The sequence below is a fragment of the Marmota flaviventris genome, chromosome 17 (genome assembly GCF_047511675.1).
Source record: "Marmota flaviventris isolate mMarFla1 chromosome 17, mMarFla1.hap1, whole genome shotgun sequence".
NCBI lineage: Eukaryota > Metazoa > Chordata > Mammalia > Rodentia > Sciuridae > Marmota > Marmota flaviventris.
In genome coordinates, this window is record NC_092514.1 from 16,291,064 (window position 1) to 16,303,661 (window position 12,598).

General features: G+C 34.3%; 1 protein-coding gene across 21 annotated transcripts in view; it reads left to right on the forward strand.

Moving 5' to 3' along the window:
- Ncor1 (nuclear receptor corepressor 1) overlaps window positions 1-12,598 on the forward strand; it is a 153,011-nt gene that overhangs the window by 61,373 nt on the left and 79,040 nt on the right. For all 21 annotated transcript variants that reach the window (XM_071603044.1, XM_071603048.1, XM_071603058.1 and 18 more), the window contains 5 exons: window positions 1,280-1,452; window positions 2,438-2,528; window positions 5,635-5,813; window positions 6,338-6,392; window positions 6,959-7,060. In XM_071603044.1, the coding sequence (XP_071459145.1) occupies window positions 1,280-1,452; window positions 2,438-2,528; window positions 5,635-5,813; window positions 6,338-6,392; window positions 6,959-7,060 (600 nt within the window). The remainder of the gene's footprint in view (window positions 1-1,279; window positions 1,453-2,437; window positions 2,529-5,634; window positions 5,814-6,337; window positions 6,393-6,958; window positions 7,061-12,598) is intronic.

Consider the following 12,598-nt stretch of genomic DNA (forward strand, 5'->3'; position numbering starts at 1 on the left):
TGTGAAATAGGACTTAGAATGGTAGGCTCAGAGCTACCTGGAGTGTAGACTGAGCTGGGGGGTGGGGGTGTGGTGAGAAATGGGACTGCTGAGGGAAGCCAGGGCCGGTCATCTACAGTCTTGTAGGTTACCTAGAAGACTACATCAGATCCTGATGAGTTCTACAGTGAGGAAGTATAGTGTTCAAGTTGTATTTTAAGAATTTACATATGGCCACATTAAGAGAGCATGGAAGGACTAGAGATGTAGTAGAGGGCTTGCCTTATATGTGAAAGGTCCTGGATTCAATCCCCAGTGTTGCGTTTAAAAAAAAGAGTGCATGGAAGATGATTAGAGGCAGTTTTAATCTGGTGACCTGGATTAAGGAGGTAGCAATAGAGATGAAGAAAAGCTGAAGTATAGAAACACAGATAGTAATTTAAAAGAATGATTTGGGATGTGGGGGTTGTGGTTTGGAATGGGGTATGAGAAAGAAATATTCTCTTCTCCAGTGCCTGTTTCTTGAGATGACCGACGTTACCAGTTTTTTCTCAGCCCATTCTTGCTTTTCTCTATCCATGTGTTGTCAGATGTGTATGCAGTTCTGTGTCCACAATGGGAGGCTCTTCTGTCGTCTCTTTTCTAGAAAATGGAATCATAATTCATTTATTTAACTCTCGATTTTAAGTATTTCAATGGATTTCTTTTTTGATAAAGTATGACCAATTTCTGCCTTCCCCATTCTTTTAAAAATGTTTATGTAGCATGTATTTATAATAGCAAAAAAAGTACAAACAACCACAAACTTGTAACACTAGAAGAACAGTTAAATATGCGTGTTTTCTCTGACAGATCGGAAGAAAAACAACAAAATGTTAATATGGTTGCCTTTGGGTGATTGGTCAGGTTATGAACAGGTTAGAACTATTTACATGTTTCTGATTTTACTTCTTTTTTGTTTTGACAATGAAGACATGTTATCAGAAAAAAAATAGCTGGTCAGCTACTAGTAGTAGATTATCAATTAGTTTATTGATTTGTGTAGTCTTTTTAAGTGTTTACTCAAAATTCCAGGCAACGTATGCCATATATGTTGATCTTCAGTAGGAAACAGGACTCCCTTTCTCTGCTTTCAGATCAAAGACAGCTTCTCATTCACAGTTGAGCCATAGGTCACTGTAAAAAGGTCACTGTAATTTGGACTTAACCTTAGGAAATAGAATTGATTTTAAAGTATTAGGTTTTTCAGGGTCCTAGAGTTTAGTTTAATTATTATTAATTTGCTGCGGGTGTTTATTAGGAACAAAAAATCTGCCAACGTTATGATCAGCTCATGGAAGCATGGGAGAAAAAAGTGGACAGAATAGAAAACAATCCCCGAAGGAAAGCTAAAGAAAGCAAAACAAGAGAGTACTATGAAAAGCAGTTTCCAGAAATTCGAAAACAAAGAGAACAGCAAGAAAGATTTCAGCGGTAAGTAGTTGTTTTAGATATTTAATGGTTGTGATGTTTTTCTTCAGATCACACTTGCTCTTTGACAATACTTAGTATTTCCTTAATCTGATCAATAAGAAAGTTCACAAAGGACTTTATGTTGAATGTAAAACTTAATTACCAACCAACCAGTAGAGTTTGTGTTAGTGAATTTAATTGTTTTCCCCCTGGTGCTGGAAGTTTAATCCAGGGCAAGCACTTTACCAGTGAGCTACATCTCCAGCCCAATGTTTAATCACTGTTTTGAATCTAATATGAGTGACTGTTTGGGAATTAATTCTTTAGTTATTGAAAATATTAATTTCTTTGAAAATGACAGTTAATAAAAATAGAACTACATGTCCCTTATTAATTACCAGCATAATCAAACAGCATTAAATTGATAGCTAGTTAGAAATGGTTTCATTTTGGTAAATAGTTTCTGATTTGTTTTTACTTTTAGAGAAAGGTATTTTGCAGAGGTTTTAGTTTCAGTTTTCTTCTTCATTGTTTTGTTTAAGAGTCTTGTAAGCCCCTTACGATCAACTTTTGTGAGGGATGTTGGTTATGTTGTTTTGCCTTGTTAAAATGTTTAATGTATTTTTCTAAGTCTACACCTGTTCTTAAGAAAACAGACAAAAGACTGCTATTTGAAATGAATAAGGATCATTAATACTGGTTGTTTTTTTTTAACAAATTTCCCTTGCATTCTGCTGTAGTGTATTAAAAAAAGACAAATTTCCCATAACTAGTTCTATCATTTGAATGTAGACATACAACCTTGAAATTTCAATCTTAGCACTTAAATTTGTTATTAATTTAATAGATGACTGAACATATTATTTAAATGTAAATTACTCAGCATTTTAGTAAATCAACTTCAATTTCTTAAAAAAATTCTATTTATAAAAGTAATCTGTACTAATTTAATTCATATGTCTTCTTTATGAAAGGCTTTTAAATATAATTTCTTCCTCATATTCAGAGTTGGGCAGAGGGGCGCTGGTCTTTCAGCCACCATTGCTAGGAGTGAACATGAGATTTCTGAAATTATTGATGGTCTCTCTGAGCAAGAGGTAAGAAAACTGATTGATTTAATTCAAGTTAATCCTTTAATTATTAAAGTATTTCAGCCCTGTAGCCCGGAAGCTAGGGTAAATAAATTTATTATATACAAATAAGTATATAAGAGAGGGAACCTTAGATGCTAGGACTATTCCAAAGTCTATGGCGAATCATTGAAAGGTTTTAAACAAGGGTTAAACTTGTACTATTATTTTACAAAGATGCCTTTGACAGCAGTAAGATCTAGATAGAGAGACAGAGCAGTGGTAGGTCTATATATGAGGGGACTAATAGGTGAGAGTCATAGAAGGTAGAATGAACAAGATGGATGTATTGAATGTGGGGTAAAGAAGAAGACGACTACAAAGGGACTCCTAGTTTCCAGATTAGACTTTTGAGCTGGTGGTGTTGTTTCCTAGAGTAACAAAAAACATATGTTTTGCAGATGATAGTATGTCCTCCAAAGGGTGCTTTCCAGGCAGATGGGCCTGGGACAGAGTTAAATTGGAGAGAGCTAGATATCCGAGTCATCTATGTGCAGGTGAAATAGCCCCAGGCAAGGAAGGGAACATAAAATGAAAAGGTAGACAAGTGAGCTTATGGGGATTTATTTATGAACAAGAATGTCGTTTTACTAATTTTTCAATGAGAAGGCATACTTTTGTTTCTCAGGCATTTTTTTTACTTGAGTCAAGAACAGAATTAATAAAATGATGAAAAAATTATTAGAGACAAGGGTATACATTTGAAGTGTATATCATTAGGCCAAACAGAATATTTCCACCCTTATTAAGCTTCCTCACTTCCCCAAAACAGAACTAATCAATATTTAGTTAATCTCACTTAATTTTTATTATGTATATATCTTTTTGTTTAATATTTATGATCATCTTGAGCATCATTTTCATGAATGTAGTTTTTATACCTTTGAGACCATCTTTGAATTCCCAGTGTTTCACATTTAGTAGTATATTAATTAGTAAATGCAGATTAAGAATAATTTTCAGAACTGGTTGTGGTGGCGCACGCCTGTAATTCTAGCAGCTCAGAAGGCTAAGGCAGGAGGATCGAGAATTCAAAGTCAACCTCAGCAAAAGCAAGGCACTAAGCAACTCAGTGAGACCCTAACTCACTGTTAGGGATGTGGCTCAGTGGTCGAGTGCCCTTGAGTTCAATCCCCAGTACCAAAAAAAAAAGAATAAATTTCAGCTCTGAACATTGAGTATTCTGTAGCTAGGTTCAAATCTCTGTTAAGATTGGTCCAGGGGCTGGGGCTGGGGCTCAGTGGTAGAACGCTTGCCTAGCATGCGTGAGGCGCTGGGTTTGATCCTTAGTACCACATAAAAAAACAAAATAATAAAATAAAGCTATTGTGCCCACCTATAACTAAAAAATAAAATGTTAAAAAAAAAAAAAGATTGGTCCAGAAGCCATCGCTATTGAGTTTTGCTGGCTTTGATTTTATAATATAGCTCTTCTTCAATCATCAATTACTGGATCTCCTGAAGTTAAATTAATTACTAGTGAGGTAGAAAGATTTTATTCAGATTTTATCTTTGCATAGATAGCACAGTGCTCATTTTTATCATTCTGTTTTATAGACACAGTTTCTGTGAAATTTCTTTCAGGATGAGAAAATAGCTATTGTACAGTTTGTATTGATATTTGTGAAAGGAGTCCATCAGTATTTCATATGGTACCCTGTTACACATTCATGATCAAATAAAAGTATATCATATGTTCTTACAAATTGTTATTTTTTCAAGGAATTCTTGTCACACTGGCTCTGAAGGAGGTAGAAGACTCTGTATCTAAGAGTTCTGTGAGCCAATTTAGATTTCATATTGTTGTACCAAAAGAGGCATTGCAGGTGTTTTTTCCCTCTTTTCTCGCTTCTGATATTTTGCTTTCCCAAGGAACAGATCAAAAATAGTTTTTGGTTATTTATAACCTTTTAGGAACGGTTGTAATATTCAGTTGTAAAGACATAATTCCACACTTCGTGGGATTTTGTTCAAGCATTTCTGTGCATTGTTATGTAATGTTGAGGTGCTAGCCATTCCTATAGGCTTTTTTTGAGTCACCTAACACAGTGTTCTAGAGCTCATTAACCTACTTTACCTCTATGTAGGCTCAGTGAGGTATACTTCTTTTGAAATACATTCATGTTTCTTGTCCTTGGACAGTTTTACCTCAAACCATAAATACGTATTGTATGTAATATTGCATAATATTGGGGCAAGTAGATTTTTCATTTCTCTTGCAGCAGCATACTCAGGAGCTTTAAAACATAGCCACTTATTGCTTTAAATTCACCTCTGAAACGCATGATTGAAATGACATCCATCCCTTGGAATTTGTAGCCATAATTTCTGCAATGATAACTAAATCTGCATTAAGTGTCTTTGCTTGTTTTTTTATTTAAGGATTCTATTAGGGGAACATCTAGAATCGTTACAAACTAGTTTATTAGTTTAGGGGACTTCAAGCTAATGTATCTGTCTGACATGCTGGTGTTTGAACTGATTGAAAGTACCCCATGATTTTAGAGAGTTTATGTTGGTTTAGGTGATTTAAGATCGATGACTTTTAAGATTTTGATGCTGGTTTCTTGTTTTCCCATTGTGCTCTAAGATATAATACAATCTAATAATGCATAAAGTCATGACTTAAATGAACTTAACATTATTTTGCATCTTCTACAACTAAAATTTCATTCTCTTCCAAGTATCAGTTTCATTTAAGTAAAGAATTCTTATCAAAGTAGTTGGTTATAAAAAAAAAAAAATGTGGGGTTGAGGATGTACCTCTGTGATAGAGTACTTGCCTAGCATGCCTGAACTCTGGGCTTGATCCCCAACATTAATTTAAAAATCCCAAAAATGATCCAGGGGAAAAAAGAAACAAAAACATACTCTTTGCTTTTATAATTAGTTCAGTGAATGTTTACTAGATTTATAACTAATTATTATATTAGATGCTGTGATATATACTGCTGTTGTCATTAAATTACGTGAGTTTTTTTTTTGTCCAGACCATTAGGAGAGTTGGTTTGTGGCCCTTTAAAAATTTCTAGTTTAAGTTTTATTCTAAGTAAGCTGCATTTCTTTTTTGCAGAATAATGAGAAACAAATGCGGCAGCTCTCTGTGATCCCACCTATGATGTTTGATGCAGAACAAAGACGGGTCAAGTTCATTAACATGAATGGGCTTATGGAGGACCCTATGAAGGTTTATAAAGATAGGCAATTTATGAATGTTTGGACTGACCACGAGAAGGAGATCTTTAAGGACAAGTAATTTAAATTTTAAATTATTCTCTAGTAGAAACTTATATGTTTAGTAATAGTATTTAGCATTTACTTGTAAATTGAACTTTTTCCACAAAATCTTGACCCCATTTTGGCATTGGAATGGATTCTATTGAGAAATAGAAAATATTGATCTTCCCATAGGTTCATAGATAGGAAAATAGGTAACAGATAAGAATTAGGGATGGGGAGTCATTTTATGAGAGATTCCCAAACTTGGGTGTTATTTAAATCACTTTGGATATGGTTTTTTAAAAGTACAGATTTCTTTGCCCTACCATAAACCAATCTAATCATTTCCTGATGGATGGTTCCCAGAACTTTGCCCTTTAAATCTCCAATGATTCTGCAATTGTTACTCAAATTTGCAGTGAGGAATCACCAGGAGTTAGTCTGCACATAATATTTCTTTTTCCAAGTTTTTTTTCTTTTTAAGTTGTTAAAATGTTTGTGTGTGCGTGTTTTTTTTTTTTTTTTTTTCGTTTTTTTTAATTTTATTTTTTACTCAGGTTTATCCAGCATCCAAAAAACTTTGGACTAATTGCATCCTACTTGGAAAGGAAGGTAAGAAATGGTTTGCATGAATGTTAATAGGTTTGTGGATGTTGTTATTTTGGAATTTTTGTGCTCTAACAAGCAGTAGTAATTAACTAGAATTGATTTTTGTTAAGGGCTTTATACAGAAAAGATTCTCATGTCATAATTATAACAAATATATATAAAGTAATAATTTAAATTACATTAGATGTCCTAAGCACAGATCTAATTTTTGTGGATAATGAAAGTTAACCTTATATTTCCCTAAAAACACATAATTACACTGCTTGAGTTCTGATTTCCTCTGAATTTTTTAGTGTTTTTGAACTATTTAAAGGGACATTTACTTACTAGTTAATAAGAAAATATTTGAATGTTTCTGATAGCTTTTCATATTTTTAACATAATTTGGATTAAGTCAACAGTTAACTATCAAAATAATGTATTTTTAGAGCACGAATATATGCCTTAAAATATTAACCATGTATATTTTCTCTTAATATAAATTAAAGAGTAGTAGTATTTTCCTTGAAATATTTTTTTTATTTAAGACATTTTATTGAATTCTCAAAAATGAACTACTTTCATTACAGAGTGTTCCTGATTGTGTTTTATATTACTATTTAACCAAGAAAAATGAGAATTACAAAGCCCTAGTGAGAAGGAATTATGGAAAACGCAGAGGCAGAAATCAGGTGTGTCTCATTACTATGCGAAGCTATTTCAGTATTGATGGAAATATGGAGACAAAAAAATCATTTATATGCTAAAAAAATAAAGATATAACGGGAGCCTTGCACTGCATGTATACTTTAGAGATTCATGTTTTTATTAATCAGAATGTTAGAATTATTTTGAATGTATTTTAAATATCTATTATGATAATTGGAAAAGTTTTATGTCTATCTCATCTGAATCATGCATTTCAATATCAATGATATCCATGTAATTAAATATGAGACCTTTAGTACCTTACCTAATATACTGTCTTTAGCTAGTCCTTTTGTATGAAAAGGGAACAGGAAGTATAAGGGAGAGAGGGATAGCATGATAACTAGAGTAGAGGATTGTTTACTGTAATGCATGGGAACTGATCTTGTTTCAGATTAACTTTATTTGTGAAGTTTAGATAGTTTAACCCTTAAAAGCTCTTTATCAGGCATTTTTTCACAAATACAAATTTTCACAAGTTGCATTTCAGTCATTTGGAAACTGCTTTTCCAAAAATAACCAGTTAGCAGCTGTCACAGCTATTGTATGCATTGCCAGTGGAGCTGCTACACTAATGCCCATTGCTGTCCTCATTCAGATGGATGTCACAGTGCATACTTGCGTGTAGAAGCTCTAACAGCTGCTCACTGTTAGCATTCCAAGTCTCTTCTGGTTTCCTTACACAGTCACTCTTTCAGTGTGGCAGGGTCTTAGCCCCTCCTTCCCTTGGGAAGGGAATCTGGTCACCAGATTCACGAATTTTGATTCAATTCTCTTAATTTTTCAGAGCTATATCCTTTTTTATGTTTTATTTCCCATAGGACACTGCCACTTTCCAAGATGTGATTGCATGTTCTTCAGAAGCAGTATTTTTTGGTTAAAAAAATATATAGGGATGGGCTGGGGTTGTAGCCCAGTGATAGTGCACTTGCCTAGCATGTGTGAGGCACTGGGTTCGATCCTCAGCACCACATAAAAATAAATAAAATAAAGGTTCATCATAAAAAAAGAGAGAGAGAGAGAAAGGAGAGAGAAGGTCTGAGGATACAGCTCAGTGGCAGAGCTTTTGCCCAGTATGTGCAAAGCCCTGAGTTTTCTCCCCAACACTGGCGTGGGGAGTAGAAATTATGGCTTGTAAGACATATTTTTAGTGGAGTGGGGAAGCATTACACCGAGTTAAAGAAGATTCTTAGGAAGTGAGGAAATGGTAACAGCACAGGTGTACTTTTTTTAAAATTTGTTTTAAGTTGTTGATAGATATTTATTTTATTTATTTATTTTTATGTGGTGCTGAGGATCGAACTCAGTGCCTCATACATGCTAGGCAAGCGCTCTAACTGCTGAGCCACGGCCCTAGACCACAGGTATACTCTTACATGTAGATGTTGTAAAGAGAAGTAGTTAAATTGCTTGGGATGGCTAGTAAGGATCAGAAGAGAGAAAAAAGGACATGCTTTTAGTTTGGTTGTAATAATACTGTAGAGATAGAGATGTCGATGATTATAGAGCTCCATAAAGATGTACTCAATGAAAAGGAGCAAAATAACTATTGTCAGTGAGATAAAAAACACAGTTTCACCAGAGATGGAAGTATTGCCAGGATTTTGTTCCTGCTTCCCCCAGAGAAAGTGGAGTCAATATATTCTTTAGCTAGACATCCTAGGGACCATATACATTTTAGACAAGGTTTAGCTATACAGTTTAAACGGTAGCTTTATTCTTAATGACAAAACAGTTTGTTTTATTTTATTTTTTAGTTTTGTTGTTTGTTTTTGTTTAGTTTCAGAACTTATGTTACTGTTGAAATTTTTTCAGTCCTACATACTGGACTAAGATGATACTTATTATACCCTATTTGTGCCAGTGATGTAGTAGCCTGTTGCCTCTGATGAGGAGGAGAAAGCTCCATTAGAAAGTTGGTGGAGGGAGTCTCTGTTATTCTGAAATATTCATTTTTCAACCTAAAATTGTCTGGGACATTATTTTGATTTCTATCTGTGGTACACTAGTCTTTGTTAATTTCCAGACATATTATTATTTCCCTCTCACATTTCTTGTCCTATATTGTATTGTGCTAGTGCCTCTGCACTGCCTCAGAATGTATTTGCAGGGCTGTGATTTGCCACATTCACGCTCACTTTAGCTGAGCCTTATGATGGTTGCTCCCAGATAGGCTCAGGTTTGGTGTGGTCATCCCTTTCGGCAATCTAGTCCTGCCCTATTAGGTTTTTGGGTTTTTTTTTTTTTTTAAATACTAGGGATTGAGCCCAAAGACACTTACCCACTGAACCCCATCCCCAGCGCTTTTTATTTTTTAATTTGAGAGAGGGCCTTGCTAAGTTGCTTAGGGCCGTCCTTTGAACTTGTGATCTCCTGCCTCTGGGATTACAGGTGTGCACCACAGTGCCTGACCCCTATTTACTTTTAAATTATTACTTGGAAGAATTTTTGTTTGTTTTCTTTTGTTAGTTCTTTTTTTTTTGTACCAGGGATTAAACCCTGGGCACTCAACCACTGAGCCACATCCCCAGCTCTTGTTATAATTTAATTAGTCTCACTGAGTTGATTAGGGCCTTGCTAAATTGCTGAGACTCACTTTGAACTTGCAATCCTCCTGCCTCAGCCTCCGGAGCCACTGGGATTACAGGGCTTGAAGAATTTTTTTTTTTTTTTTTTTTTTTTAGTTTTATGTTTCTCTGGCTGTTTCACTGGGAATTTGGGAGAGGAGGGAGTTAATGATGGGCTTGGACCATTGTCTCAGACCAAAAGATTCTTATTTCCATTTTAAGAATCGCCTAAGCATTTAAGAATGCTTGTATGCTTCATTCCATTTATTTGTGTCAAAATGATGAGAAGTTTTGCAGAAATTCGAAGGTTTAGTTTAAGGACTTGGGCTTTTTTGCAGAAGATAATTTCAGCTTTCTGTTGTGATGTGGTCACACTGGCTGCTTTGTTGAAAATAGATTGTAAGGAGGCAAGAGAAGAATGAGACCGGTTAGGAGGTTATTATAATAATTCCTGTGGCTTGGTCAAGATTCTATTGGGGAGGTAGGAAAACTAGTACTTACTTTGCAGGATCAGTGATGAGTTACTTGGTATTTTTTAAGGTAAAACCAAGAGGTTTAATTAGTTTCTGGATATGTCTAAATGAGTGTGTGTGTGTGTGTGTGTGTGTGTGTTTATGCTTTTGAGGATGGAAACCAGGGCCTTTTGCATGGTAGGCAAATACTTTACCACTGAGCTATATGCCTCCTAGCTCCTGGATATGTATTTTTGAAGGTAAAGCCAATAGGTTTTGCTGGATTGACTGTAAGGATGAGAGGACCGTAATCAAGGAAAACATCGAGTTTTGAATTGTGGAATTGCCTTTTGCTATGATAGGTATGACTGAAGAAGGAACAAGTTTTGGATATGACTGAGTTTGAAAGACCTGTCATATGTCCAGGTAGCAATCCAAGTTAATGTTTAAGTATTGTGACTAGTTAAATAATGTAAATTTAGAGCATGGGAAAAAAATCTGGATTGGATATATAGAGTTCGCTATATAGAAAAAATTTAGAACTACCTCTTTATTAAGAATCTAGTTATGAGGTTAAATTTTTTTTTAATGGGCATATCACCCTTTTGATTACCATGGTGATATATACAGATAACTGATTTGAGAGTCATTTTACTGACTTATTGTTCAGTCAAGCTTGAATCAGGAGGATTATCTCAGGTAACCCCAGAGTGACTGTGGCAAATTTACTTCAACAATCATTAGAATTGTGCTGAAGTTTGTGCTTGATCCTTTCAATTTTTGATTTCTTCCTTGTACCCTCTTCCCAACTTCCTACCCAAAAGAGTAATTTTTATTTAGCGGATGAATATATAGTATGCTGTTGACTGAATTATTCCAAGTTTATCAGGTTTGATTTTTTTTTTAACCAGCTATTGCTGTGGGGAACTTTTCATATTATTTACTCTGAAAATGAATTTTAAATCTTAGAATCATAGGGAAATTAGATTCATATTTTGTTAAAATTGTCTTCAGATATAATTATTGGCAGAAATTTTAACTCTTCTCATAGTTCTATTTTATTTGCTCAAAACTATTTTAATAGTTCAACTTGGTAGCATCCTGTGAAGAGTGAGGGCAGTTTTTTATATATTTAATAGAAGTAATAAATACGTAATTGGAGATTGAAAGCCAAAACCACTTATAAGTGTTAGTAGTTGGAATCTATAATTATAAATAACACGTCAGGTAGTAATTTATTTTTTATGTATGAAGAATATGTTCTTTTCATTACAAGTAAAATTTTCTTCCATTAGGAAATGCTGTGCTTTCCAGCTAAATACTGTGCAGATGGAATTTCTGTGGTACCTAATATTAACCAACAGTGTAAAGCCGGTTACTGTTAAAAAACCACATTCTTCATTTCCAAATACTTAGTTTCTTTTCATAGGAATTTGTGTTTTTCTTTTATGCTAACACCATTTCCCCCTTTATGTCAGCATTTTTTTAATTCTTCAGATATTCAGAAACATACACCTACATAAATGTAGCAATTTTGAAGTCATTGGTAAATAGGCACTGATTCGAAATAACATTTTAGACATGTTTAAAAATTGGTATAGCTTTTGACCCCAAAATGCTTAGTCACTCTGTACCCAGGAACTTAGTTTTTATATCTGCGAGAATGGGAGAACTAGTACGTACTTTGCAGATTCAGTGAGAACTCTGTGTGTGTGTGTGTGTGTGTGTGTATAAAGTCTTGGGAGTATAGTGTAAAGCACATGGAGAGTATCTAATAGTTGGTAGTTAAGATTTCTTTATTGCCATCATCATGGTGTGTTTTTTTGTTTTTTTTTTTTCGGTTGACAGCTTTCACTCTTCAGAAGTTAGTCTGAAAATTCATTTGGTCTTCAAGGCATTTGTTATTAATGTATTTGATTTTTTTGCTTGAAGTATATTTTGAAAGGAAATATTGCCCAGTAGTAAAACAACACTGCATCTGTACACTTTCAGTTACATATTCTTGCTTGTTCTTAAATTTAGTCATTTTGTTTCTTGGTAACTTAGTGTGTGCTAAGTGGGAATTCATCTATTTTTCTGTTTTATAGATTTGGGCATTTTAACATACAAATAGAGTGTGTGTGTCTGTGTGTTAAGAATTCAGTTACATAGAGTAGTGATAAAGTCTCAGTATTAACTGTTATTTGATGTTGCTATAAGGATCTAACTGGATCCTGTATGTCCCTGATCATGTTGCAGTGTACATACCTTTCTTTTTTTATTTGAATTTTCATTTTATAATGTGCACTTACATTTGTAGTGAATAACTTGTTGATGGAAGTGTTTCATGTTGTGAGAACCTTCCTAACAGAATGACAGTTGTTTTATTAACTCCATAAATATTGGGCTTAAAGGGAAGGGAAACCAGGACAAGGAACCACTGGGAAGCCTTTGTCTTTCTAGAGAACTTTTAGAAAGATTGGGCCTCTTCTACTGTAGCTAGCCTACAGAAATGGTTGAGGGT